The sequence below is a fragment of the Polyodon spathula genome, chromosome 12 (genome assembly GCF_017654505.1).
Source record: "Polyodon spathula isolate WHYD16114869_AA chromosome 12, ASM1765450v1, whole genome shotgun sequence".
NCBI classification, from domain to species: domain Eukaryota; kingdom Metazoa; phylum Chordata; class Actinopteri; order Acipenseriformes; family Polyodontidae; genus Polyodon; species Polyodon spathula.
Genome location: NC_054545.1, coordinates 28741017 through 28754584, shown reverse-complemented (window position 1 = coordinate 28754584; position 13568 = coordinate 28741017). Strand labels below are relative to the sequence as shown.

The window sequence follows — 13568 nt, the reverse complement described above, 5'->3', positions numbered from 1 at the left end:
TTTTTTATTATTTAAATACATTTACATATATAAATGATAACGGTGATAATAAAAATACAGACAATATAGCAAAACTTCAACTAAAGTTACAGAAATAATACAGGAGTATACTGTCACATTTACTCAAATGAACTGCTAAAAAACTAAAACACCACGCTATGGTGATGGTTTGTCGATGTCACCGCTAAACGTGTACTACAAAGTTTAAATTTGTCAAATTACCAAGTTTGCGAATGGAGTGTATAGCAGGCAATGCGACCTCTGCACGAATCATTCTTGTACATGGTTGAGACAAAAAAAAAAAAAAAAAAAAAAAAACCCTCCCCCAAACCATATCATAGTACAAAAAAAAAAAAATTCCGCGATGTTAAATTCTGCAACCTGGGGGAGACTCCTCAGAATATCGTCACAGCCGATTGAAACAGATGAGCGGAGATCCCCAGGCTTGATCTTAGATCATCCAGTGCGCAATAGATATAGAGATATATTTCCCATTATTTCTCAGTAGTACAAAGTGAATTATGTTGGACCATATGGTGTACGTGGCTGCTGTAACGATTTTAGGCGTAACGGAGCAAGGTAAAAATCTACTTTTTTTTTTTTTTCTTTGTAGTTTTAGAATATTAATGAATATGCATTTTGTATCTGTTCATTTTAATTTTTCCTACAATTACCAGATAACCACAAAAACACAATCGGGAATAAAAACAAATTATGTCTAAGAACAATTTTTTCGTCCAAAAATCAATATTTATATAAATATATACTGCAAATAAAACGTTATAATAAATTGTTAAAGCCACGCCTACTTTAAATTGATGGATTTGGTTTTGTGGGTTGTCACTAACTTTACGTCTTTCTGATTCCCTATTAAACACGGGACATTAGTAGGAGCTGATCCAACTCGCCTGCATTCTGTATCGCTTACCTCCGCCCATTCAATCATTGTATTTGTAACGCCTAAGGTAGCCCTGACTACGCCACCGAGGGGAACAGAGCAACCAGGAAGTTTTATTGCACAGAATTAAAAGTTAGTAGCAGATCATTACAAAAGCACGTAGGTGCTTTGTGCAAGAAAAGCAAAGAAAGGTTATGTTTTAAATCGCACTAAAAGGATCTGAAAAGAAAAGAACAACCGGTTTAAAAACAAACACAGAACACAAAACGCTAGTGCATGCAGAGGAGGGGACAGCGATAAACATTATTCCCAACTATATTTATTATTGTCTTCTTCATCACAGCAGCAGCAACAAGTACAAAGTTTTCTATTTCCCTCTCTCTCCTACACTCACAGATACCATCCTAGAAAACCAAAATCAAGGGATATTTATAGACAGATGTATTGTTTTCAATGGCCGGGTAATTAATTAATTAGCTTCAGGTGCTGAGTGGAGAAGCAACAATAAAGTGCTACAAATCAGTCATGAAGTGCCTTATCAGAGAAAACGTGCACAAATCAAAATACACAAATAAGAGCAAAAAAAAATGTGAAGTAACAGATCATTTTGACCCCATTACATATACCTGAAGAAACAAGGAATGAAACTAAAGTTAGCACAACTAATGGCAAAGCCTCTAAAACATGTTCAGGTTTCATTATGTTTCAGTGACGATCGAAGTGTAAGTGTGTGTGTGTTTATATATATAATATATAATATATATAAGGGTCCTGTAACAGATGTTAAGATGAAATCCATAGACGATCCACTCCTTTGCATGTATGTAAGGTAGATCACTTGGTTAAGATGCACTTGAGCACTTATCGCTTCATCTGCCTGTATCACTAACAAGTGGTCAAGGATTTCAGAGAATCCAAATGGAAACATGTTGGCGAGTAGAAAGAGCGTGCTCTTTTTCTATCTCACTGTTTTAAATATATATATAAATTATATACATACATATAGTGCCTATATCAGCTGTGAGTCTGTTGGGATAGGTTTCTACCAACTTTGCACACCTAGATTTGACAATATTTGACCATTCTTTACAAAACTGTTCAAGCTCTGTCAAGTTCCTTGGGGAGCGTTGGTGAACAATCTTAGTGTCATGCCACAAATTTTCAATTGGATTTAGGTCGGGGCTCTGACTGGGCAACTCAAGGACATTTACCTTTTTGTTCCTTAGCCACTGCAGTGTAGCTTTGGCTGTGTGCTTTGGGTCGTTGTCATGCTGAAAGGTGAAAGTCTGTCCCAGTTTCAGCTTTCTTGCATAGGGCAGTAGGTTTTCCTCAAGGACTTCTCTGTACTTTGCTCCATTCATTTTTCCTTCTATCCTGACAAGCTCCCCAGTCCCTGCTGGTGAGAAACATCTCCTTAACATGATGCTGCCACCACCATGCTTCAGAGTAGAGATGGTGTTCTTTGGGTGATGCGCTGTGTTGGGTTTGCGCCAAACGTAACTCTTTGCATTTAGTCCAAAAAGTTCCATTTTAGTTTCGTCGGACCATAAAACTTTTTGCCACATAGCTACAGAATCTCTTGAGTGTTTTTTTGCATACTTCAAACAATATTCAAGGTGGGCTTTCTTGAGTAATAGCTTCCTTCTTGCCACCCAACCATACAGGCCAGATTTTTGGAATGCTTCTGATATTGTTGTCACATGCACACTTTGACCAGTCTTGGCCATAAAAGCCTATAGCTCTTGCAAAGTTGTCATTGGCCTCTTGGTAGCCTCTCTGGTCATTCTCCTTCTTTATCGATCATCCAGTTTGGAGGGACGGCCTGATCTAGGCAGGATCTTGGTGATGCCATACACCTTCCACTTCTTAATAATCGTCTTGACCGTGCTCCAAGGGATATTCAAGGCCTTTGATATTTTTTTATACCCATCCCCTGATCTGTGCCTTTCAACAACTTTGTCCCGGAGTTCTTTTGAGAGCGCCTTAGTGCTCATGGTTGAGTCTTTGCTTTGAAATACACTACCCAGCAGAAGGAACCTACAATAACTGCTGAATTTATCCTGAAATCACTACAATTTAACACAGGTGGTGGCCACTTAACTTGGTGTGTGATTTTGAAGGCGATTGGTTACACCTGAGCTAATTTTGGGGATTGCTATTACAAAGGGTGGGAGGGGACGACACACATATCCAACCAAGCTATTTCAGTTTTTATTTTTTAATGAATTTTCTATACATTTTAGAATATTTTTTTCACTTGGAAGTTGTGGGGTAGGATATGATTTCCATTACATGAGAGTAGCTGTTGAACTTCATGCTGATTTGAACTTGGCTCTCGCCAAGATATGCACCAACTTAACTTTACAGTAAACTAATGTGATCCATCTGCATCTCCATCCATTTGCGTTGTTTTTCCATCTGATGTAACTTAAAAAAAGGATGGTGAGTAAGTAGATTTAAGAAAAGCACAGAGTCTTTTTCTTCAATCAGTTGTTAGGTTTATTGAAATATGCAGGGAGTCTGGTCCCAGGTACAGGACAAACAGATTACTCGTCCATACAATTTTTGCAGGACATTAAATACCTCTCTGTATAGATGGTTCACCTCCTCTTTCTCTGACATTTAACCAATAGCAAAGGTACAACACAATTCTGTTACCATATACTATATGTATTTAATTTAGAGTGTATATGTGTGTAGTCTAGTGTGACGACCTCTGAACTCGGTGCATTCCTCTTCAGACCCCTGGTGCCCCAAAAGGTCCATACATCTGGTTTTTGTCATCTTCCTTGTTCATCTCTCCATATTTCTTGAAACCCTTTGAGTCCAGTGGCATTATCTCTTATGCTCCCTGAGAACCTTTGGGTCCAATGGCAATTTCTGTTGGGCATTCCAAAAGTCTTAGAGCCTGGCCCCTTCTGGTCCACAGTGCTGTTATAGCTTGCACTCAGTGCTGGGCAAGAAACTTGTAGATGCAAGGGCTCTATCAATTGTTAGCAGTACATGCAATTTGAACCAAACAGTCTGCTTTCTGCAATATTTGTCTCTTTTCAGAAAGGAACACCAGTATAGCTCTGCCAGTCCACATGCGTAGCAAACTGCTAATCAAGTCTCAATCCATGTTTTCCAACACCATCTGACGATTTAGATATCCTTCAGTCTGGTGTTGATTGCTGAAGTGTAATGCTGGCTCCAGGGATCAGCTCATTTTGCCTCCCCATCGCATCAGCACACACAACGGCTGCTATGCTGGCTCCGGGGATCAACCCAGTGTGGTCTCCCCAGCGCATCAGCAGTAAACCGTCCTTGGCTAAGACCCACCTTACATCCTGTCAATGTGCCTTAATGTTGCAGGTGATGAACATAAAAGACATGAGGGATCCTCCCCACCCAGAGGTTTAGGTTCTGTGGTGATGGGAGAACATCATATGCTGATCTGATGAGGAAACTAATCCTGCTATGTTCCATTGTCCATAGGTCTTGCCAGCCGATCTTGAGTTGTTCCACACTCTCCCATTTCATCCATTCTCCCTGCTTGGCCTGGGAAATGGCGTTTACACACCTGCTCCTCTCCTGCTTTTGCACCTCATTGACTACCAGATTCCTCCGTTGAGATGGGGTTGCCTTATGCCATGTAGGAGGAGCTGAACTGAGACCAAAACCTCCTTTTCCATGCTGAACTTGCCCCATGATATCTCCGATTCGATGGGTAGCCTTAGCATCTTCCACAACTTTGTTTGCCGTCCATTTTCTTCCAGTTTTCAACACAGGTGTTGCCTCCCTTATGCATTTGTGGCGTGAATCTAGTAATGTAATTTCCAGTCGGACTTTGGCACACTTGAACTCCTTGATTAGAGCAGAGATTGGTAGCTGCAGTATTCCTTTTTACCATAAAGTCCCACTCTGCTGAGGCAGCGTGGAACTCCCAACCATTTCCTGATGTATGAACTGATTAAAGCTTCCAGCTTCTCGACCGTTGTCAAGGAAACCTCGTACACAGTCAGTGGCCACAGCAGTCTTGGCAGTAGACCAAACTGAAAGCACCAGAGTTTGTCTGCCTGGTAAAGCGCTGCTGTTGATGCGTTAATAATTACTTCTATTGCCATGGTAAAAGCCAGTGGAGAAATTGTACATCCTGCCATTATTCCAACATCTAGGCATTGCCCTGTAGTGCTGACTTCTGAAGTTGAAAAACTAAATTGCAAATCTCCAAAGTAGGCTTTCACTAAATTTGTTATTGTCATCAGTACGCTGAAAAAAATCAAATGCTGCCCAAAGATGTTCATGTGGCACTGAGCCATATGCATTAGTCAAATCCAGGGATATCGCATGGAGCTCCTTCTTCTCCTTTTTTGCTGATTGAATTTGTTGCCAGATTACGCTAATGTGTTCTAAGCTTCCTGGGAAACCTGGAATGCCTGCTTTTTGTAAATGAAGCAGTTCTTTAATAGGTAGGTTGACAATGTCTGAGCAATAATGCTGAAAAAAATCTTGCCTTCTACGTTTAATAGGGAAATAGGATGAAACTGACCAATGCTTGTAGAATCCTTTTCTTTTAGTATAAAGACTCCACCTGCTCGGCACCACGTTCTTGGTACAACCTGTTTTTCCTATGCCACTTTCATCAATTTCCACAGGATTCGTAGAACTCCATTAGGCCCTGGAGATGATGATGCCCTTGCTTTTTTCACAGCTTGCTCTACTTCTTTCCACTTAGGTGCAGAGTCCTCCATTTGGTATTCAGGTGGATTGATAGGTGGGATTTCTGAAAGAATTGACAAGGGTTCCTGCCTTTTTGAATCTGTATGTGTTTCCTCCAAATTCCTCTCCAGCTCAAACTTAGATGATTTTAGTGTGCCATTTTTCTCACTGGTGACTATCTTCTTTACAAATTTGAATGGATCTTTATAAAAGTTAGTTCTCGCACGCTCTTTCTTTTTGTAGTGTTTCCACAGGCGCTCAGCTCTGCGCAATGTTGCAAGCTTATCTTTTATGACCCTTTGTAACAGATGGAGTCCCTCCTTTTGACTTTGTTCTGCTTTTCTCCATTGCTGCTGCCTAAATGTTCAATCTCCTGCTGCCGTCTAGACTCTCCAGGAATAGTTTTTACTTTTTCCTTCCTTTTTTCAATTCCAAACCTCTCGCTTCCATATGTGTAGATGATATCCCTAAATTTATCCACCTTGATGAATCTTCAAACCCCCGATCGTTGTCTCCTTGCTCCAGCCGCAGTCACAAACCTGGAGTTCCATGTCTTTGCTAACTGCAGATCTTGAACTAGTCTCCTTTCTCATATTGGTTTCCATTCCTAAATTGTTAATCCTGTTATCCAACGTTGAGTCATCTTCCACCCCCGCTCTCGCAGACTCTAGGGGTATTTTTCTCTTTAATTTCTTAGAAGCCTTGGGCGGGTGTCTCCATCATCCTGTTTACCTTTGAAAACAAAGATGCTGGATTCTGCTGACCAGGGTAGCTAACCCTTGCCAGTCCCAATGGTGTCTCTTTCCTCCTGCCAGCTGTCTCTCCATGCTGTCATAAGGTCTTTCCCTTGTTGCCAGCTGCACTATTCACAGCAGTCACTGGATGTAGATAATTAAATAAAAAAAATATATTTTAATGCATTTTAATTCCATGCTATAAGGCAACAAAAGGTGAACATTTTGAAAGGGGATGTATTTCTATAGACACTGTGTGTATATATATATCTGGGCATTTACTAGACTTTTCACATTTTAACAAAGCAACAATGCAGACATGTAATAGGGGGATTTGTTACATGTGTGGGTTGTCATTGAATAACAATGAGTCAGACACAGAGCACTGGGTGTTGACAAGTTGCACAGGCACGCAGATTTAATAAATATAGGTGATGACACTAGAGTACCAGCAATAGTGGCCCTAGCGTCACATTTAATAAACAAATCTAAAGTGAGCTAACCTCACTAAAAGAGATGTCCCACTCCAGGAACCGACACAAACCTCTATATACACTGTTTGGGATCAACCTCACCTAAACTAACCTCTTTCTGGGCTCCTGCAGTCCTAGCTTCCTGATAGTGGCTCCTGCCTCTTCAAACGGCCTTGGCTGGGCAATTAATGCCTTCATAAGCACCATCTTGCAGTTGAAGGGTTTCATTGTCAATCCTGCAGAGCGATGTTAACAAGCGCAAGCTTTCGCTCAGTGCCCGTCTGTGTACCAATGGCCATGCAATAGCTTCGAGATGTCGTAGATTATTTTTGAGCTCTGCACAGCCTCCCCAGATTACCCCCCCCCCCCCCCCAACCAACCAGATATCCCAATCATCTCCGTGCCAGACGAGCCTAACTTCTCAATTGGTTGCCCAACAACACGTCTTCTGTTCCGCATCCCAGCTGCACACATTTGCACAGGAGCCAGTGACAGGGCTCTTCCTGTCACACCAGCAAACGAACATAATATACTTACTTGTAGATACAGATTTGCTCATTTTATATGAATTTCTCAGACCGTGAAGTTATTGAATTGGACGTTAGGGTTGTCTCTCTGTAGTTACCCTAAGATTGGCTTTTAATTAGCGTTCTGCTTTGTAGGGGCTTTTAAAAAGTACAAAATAACAAAAACTGTGCAATTACTTTATGCCAACTGCATGAAATACAAAGAAACATCAGTATAAGATACTGAAGAATCTTCTACAAGCTGTATATTACAGACAGGGTTGGGGTCAATTCCATTTTTTAAATTCCAATTCCTACTCTGTTTTACGGCACAGTCTTCATTGAGATTTATGCCATAGGCTTTATCAGGTTACCTGACAACTTCATTAAGTTGTATACAGTATTTGTTTACTCAATAAAGTCTTTGTAAAGTGATTGCAATAAGAATTCGAACTGATTAAAAGGGAATTGGGATTAGAATTGGAATTGACCCCAACTCTGATTACAGATGTTATTATAATGGTTTTTGTGTAGCTTCTGTATGGATAGCAGCACCATCATAGCATCAGTGCTGAAATATGTGAAGTGCATGCTATTTATATCAGATCCACACAGAATCCCCAGGAAGACATTTGTATAAAGCTAATCTTGATTTTTGATGGTATGAGGAAAACAGAAGTCTGTAATGCGTTATGAGTTGGATGTATTCACCACAATGGATATATAATTTAATCATCAAATGATGAAATGGCAATCTGGGTACGAAGTAGATCGAAGTATAACCCATCTTGTTTGTTCCAGCTTACTTCTTCCTCCAAGTGATCTATGCCAGGCGGAAATATTCTGTGTCTCCTCCATGCATTGCTGGGCCCCCAGAGTTCGAGAGAGTCTATAGAGCGCAGTAAGCCTTTCTGTGGTGCTTCATGCTTTTCTTTATACCAGTGTTGTGGTGTTTTTGTAAGTCTTTGTGTTATTAGCAAAAAAAGTGTCCAACTACAGGTTGGCTTGTATGTAAACAATTCTGGCAGTGGTGTGTTTTTTTTTTTTTTTTTTTTTTAACCTGGGGGGTGGGGTGGTTTGAAGTAACTCCACTTTTGATTTGCTCCTATTGACAGCAAGCTAAAATCATTCTTGATATTAAGGCTACTGTCTGTGGTCCCAAACATATCAAGCCTCTGTTAAATTATTTCTGATGCTGTAAACTGCCAGGCTCATATCACTGATCTAATAGTGTTTAGTGCTTTTGTTACTGTTTTTTCAGGGTGAACTGTGCAGAATATTTCCCACTCTTCATCTCCATACTCTGGGTGGCTAGCCTCTATTTTAGCCAAGGTAAGCATTCTGTGTAAGCCACACTGGGAAAAAAGATATGAGAACACAACCTCAGTAAATTCTGCAATTACAGAAACAGGCTGATTAAACACAACTTAGCAGGGAGACATTTTATAAGACAGTATTCTAGGAAACCATCAAGACTGTTGGTTGTACCAAGTTAAAAATGATATTGCCTGATACATTTCACAAGTTCAATACTAAAATCAGTAATCTAAAGCTGCTGTTTAACATGTTTCTTTTCCAAGTTTTTGCACCTCTCTGTGGACTTCTCTACCTGTATGGCAGATACCAATATTTCCATGGCTACGCCCAGTCTTCTCAGGGGAGGTAATGGCTTCCTTTCTTTAGCACTGGCGATGAGGCATCTCTGTACATGTTCCAGTCATTCATAACAAGTGTTACCTATGACTGAATCGGAACAATCGAAAATCGAAATGAAGTCTAAAACACTGGGAACTTTTTATAAAAGATTCTGTGCTTTTAATTTAGTCCCCCTCCCCCCCTCCATGGTGTGCTAACAAGGGACGACCCTTGATGGGCCAAATGGCCCTTTCGTGTTCTCAAACTTAGGTTCTTAGGTCAACCAGTGTTATTACAGGCTTGTGGCTTTAATGGTCAGCATAGAATGAAAGTTTCATATGTCAAAGTATCAAATCCCTCTAAGCATACAGTATTTGTAGTAGCTAGTGAGGTAATATTGCAAATCTCTCTAAGCATATTTGTAGTAGCTAGTGAGGTAATGTTCCAATTCCCTCTAAACATATTTGTAAGTGCCACATATAATGTGGTAATTATTAACCTGTGGTTAAATAACACAAGTGAAAGGCTTCCTTTAATTAACAACTGCCTTTATAAAGATATATCATTTCAGCTAGAAAGGCATATTATTATAATTTATTTCTTAGCAGACGTCCTTACCCAGGGTGACTTATAGTTGTATACAAAAAATACATATCAGGAATTACAGTACAATTAAGAACAAGATACAAAATACAATGACTTCAGCCCTAATAAGAGCAAAGCATATGTTTTGGACTTGTGTAGTTGACGGCATTGTCCTTTTATGCCGGGTGTTAGGATATCCCTTCACTGTGCAACCCAGCAAAACTGTTGATGGCACTGCAGTCCCGTGCTCTACTCCCTAACCAGCCTCTTCTCTGTGTGTCTTGTGCCCGCAGGCTGGCCCCAATGTACTTCAGTGCTCGGATTCTCTGGATTTTGATTGGTTTCTCCACTGTGGGGGTCCTCAGTGACCTGAGCAGGATTTATTTCGGAGTGGCTTTTCTTCAGGTCCTGAAAGTGTTCCTCCAATCTTATTGGATCCCATTCTAGGAGGACTGGGTAGTGGGTGCTGTGTTACAGTTGACTGTTGACTGTATTTACAGTATAATCGTAAATCTCGAAAAACTACTCACTTCTAAATCTTTTGTAGCCATTTTTGTATTACTTTAGTATAAATACATGTTAATTTGGATTCATATGTTGTTTTTTTCTGACTTTATGTGAACGAAAAGACACAAAAGCTCCCGTTTTCTCATTGGAAATAGTGACATTTCAAAATATCACTGTCCTGGTCACAAAAACAAAGTTTGTGGGGAATAATAGCCATTTTCTATACTTTTGAGGCACAAGCAATTAGGAAATAACACTTACTACCCAGGAACAACAACAAAAAAAAAAATTGTTACACAGTGTTATAAAAATACTGTATATGTTCCTTTCAAAAAGATCTGTAAAATCAGTAGAACATTTTCTGCAGTCCATGAAAGCACTGCTGGAAGGAGTCAAACTTGGCTGGTTGTTAGCAAGCCTTGTTAGCATATTCCAGTTTTATGAGAAAAAGTTAGCTTCTTTAGTTACTTGTCTCATGTCTCGTATTAATCAACACCAAAAAAATGGCAAAAGGCTAGGATGTCTTAAAACCTGCTTCAACTGGATTATGTATGAACAGAGAAAGGGGTCAGACTTAATTCAGTAAAATAATGTTACCATTTTTAGGAGCAACTGTTATACTGAAGTAACTGAATTAGAAATACATGTTATAAAATCATTTAAAGTTAAACTGTTATACAAATAACAATATTATTGTTGAAAGAACATATTACAGTGATTTTAACTAAGAAACCAGTTAAAATAAGTGTTAATGTTAGAAAAAAAAGCTTATCTATGTGCCTTTGTCATTAGTGCACATGCAATCTTGGAAGCCGGTCAGACAATTGTGTATGGAAGCCTTTAACCTTGAAAGAAGCAGACATCTGGGGGAACTAAACATGGATGCTAGGTATTGCAAATTAGAAAAAACAACAGGGTAACCCTTTTTAGACAGAACAATATTTAAGCATATAGGTTTTAAATAAAAAAGGTAATCTGATCTAATAATAGTGACAAAACTCTCTGAAAAGAAATAATGTTTTAAGTATTTTGATCTACTAAGAAACATAATATTTAAACAAAAGTGTTTTTGCTTGTTTAAGGCTCTACTGTAATACAAATACTGTAAAAGCAGCAGCAAACATTTAATTTAATCAATTTAAGAATTAGTTCAGTTTCTTTCTCTAACTAAACAAAACATGTTTAAGACATAAATCACAGAAGACAGCCTTGCCCTTATCTGCTAGCAAGCACTGTTGCTGGATACAGAAGATTGTTTTTGGCAGTCAAAGTGAGATTTACTTGTTGTCCACAGTTTTGAATCCAAGGTCTTTCTATGATAAGAAAACCTAACAGTTGTACCGAGCATTCCACGAAGTAGGGGAGTTGTGCCAGTATCAGTTATTATCAAATAAGTACAGACTTTGTTTATGAGAAAACTGGCTTTATGCGGTGGATTTGGAGAAGTGTGTGCAATGATGTTTCAATCAAAACGATAGTCTTGGCAAGAAAACTGGGTGTCTGAATTGTGCTTGAGCAGGCAATGTTTAGAAACAGAGAGGTCAGGCATAGACCGAGAATGGCAGTTAAATAAGGCTATTATATTTAACATGTTTATTATAGCTTAAATTTAAATGAAACTAACTGAATTGACCACTGTATGCTTATTCAAAGGCAGTCTTTGTCCCTTACTTTGTTAACACACATTTGTATATGAAGTTAAACTGGCCCATTGACAACACACTGAAAAGATAACAATATGCGGCTAAGATGGACATATATTTTTGACTCTGCTAAATATAATCAAAAAAAGAGCTGGTGTTACATATTAAAAACATCTCTCATATATACTGTACACATATACCTGTATTATATTATAGCAAGGATTATGTGAACTTTGGTCCACCTGACTTTTAAGAAAAAGGAAGAGCGATGAAATCATGTTCCATTTTTTGGCAAGAAGTTATACCCAATCAGTTTTGAAAAAGGAGTTGACCAAATCCTTCTAGAATGTATAATTAAAGATAAGAAATGTCAAAGCCTAGTGATGATTAGATTTACTTGGGACTACTGATGTATTCAGTGGAGGGAAAATCCTATATAAGGCCAGAACAAAACCCCATTCGGTATCGCTCAACTTGCTAACTACAAGCTAATATGATCCATGCTCTGAGGATCTCGGAAAAACTGATTGCTGTTAGGTCGAAGTCAAGTCTCTACCTTTTGAAACAGTTCTTATTTTTCAATATCCTACACAACACTTACATGTACTGGAAGGTAAGCATATATTTGAATTGAATATCTATTTTTATAATTATGCATTGCTATAAGGTATAGCAATTATATTTTAATCTTAAGAGTGATATATATTGAATGTTCTGGAATTCAGCAGTGGGAGTTTTTAGCGTATTGCATGCATAGCCTAAAGGCTTAATATGTAATAACCATATTTGTATTGCTGTATTGATGTATTAATGCTTTTAAGCCTGTAAAGGCACTGGAAATGCCCAAGCTGCCTATTAGCAGGGATCCAAAGTAGCTTGTAACTACCAAATCCATTTAAAGCATTTAATAAATCGAAAAGGGCACTTGTACTGCTTGGATTCATTAAAACTTCAAATTAAATGAGTCTGTGTGTTTTTCTTGATTTATTAAAAAGTCATCTGGGTATGTTGCAAGCCCGGTGCTTGGACAATCCACTTACAAGAGTCCACAACATCTCTATGTCCTCCTGAACGTCTCCGCTGAGTGTGCTTAGAGTGTGTGTTATATATATATATATATATATATATATATATATATATATATATATATATATATATATATATATATATATATATGGAGTAGTATGTAGTTTAGACTGTTTTCTGACCCTTAATACATATTATGTATACACCGCTAAGTGGCGATACGTATTCCTGTCATAGGACAGGATCGTTTACAAAACGAGCCAAAATGAAGAATAACAAAAACATTCACAAAGTGTTTTATATTTATATCTAATATAGATATATATATATATCTATATATATATAAGTAATCTATATATATATATATATATATATATATATATATATATAATTAGTGCTTGCAAAAGTATTCAGACTCCTGACCAATTCTGTCATATTACTGAATTACAAATAGTATACTGAAATTTCGTTCAGTTCGATATTTTATTTTAAAACACTGAAACTCAGAATCAATTATTGTAAGGTGACATTGTTTTTATGTTGGGAAATATTTTTAAGAAAAATAAAAAACTGAAATATCTTGCTTTCATAAGTATTCAACCCCCACACATTAATATTTGGTAGAGCCACATTTTGCTGCAATAACAGCTTTAAGTCTTTTGGGGTAAGTATGTAACAGCTTTGCACACATTGCTGGAGTGATTTTTGGCCCATTCTTCTGGGCAGATTTGCTCCAACTTGTTCAGGCTGGTTGGACGATGCTTGTGGACTGAAATTTTCAAATAGTGCAACAGATTCTCAATGGGATTGAGTCAGGACTTTGACTTGGCCCCTGTAGGACATTCACCTTTTTGTTCTTG

At 38.3% G+C, this 13568-nt stretch overlaps 1 protein-coding gene across 1 annotated transcript; it reads left to right on the top strand.

The window, feature by feature from the left end:
- The first annotated feature begins 368 nt into the window (after positions 1-368).
- On the top strand, positions 369-10069 carry LOC121323789 (leukotriene C4 synthase-like). The gene is made up of 5 exons (XM_041265004.1): positions 369-579; positions 8114-8213; positions 8574-8644; positions 8893-8974; positions 9826-10069. Exons 1-5 carry the CDS (start codon positions 522-524, stop codon positions 9977-9979), a joined length of 465 nt encoding a protein of 154 aa, XP_041120938.1. The 5' UTR covers positions 369-521; the 3' UTR covers positions 9980-10069.
- Positions 10070-13568: the final 3499 nt, after the last annotated feature.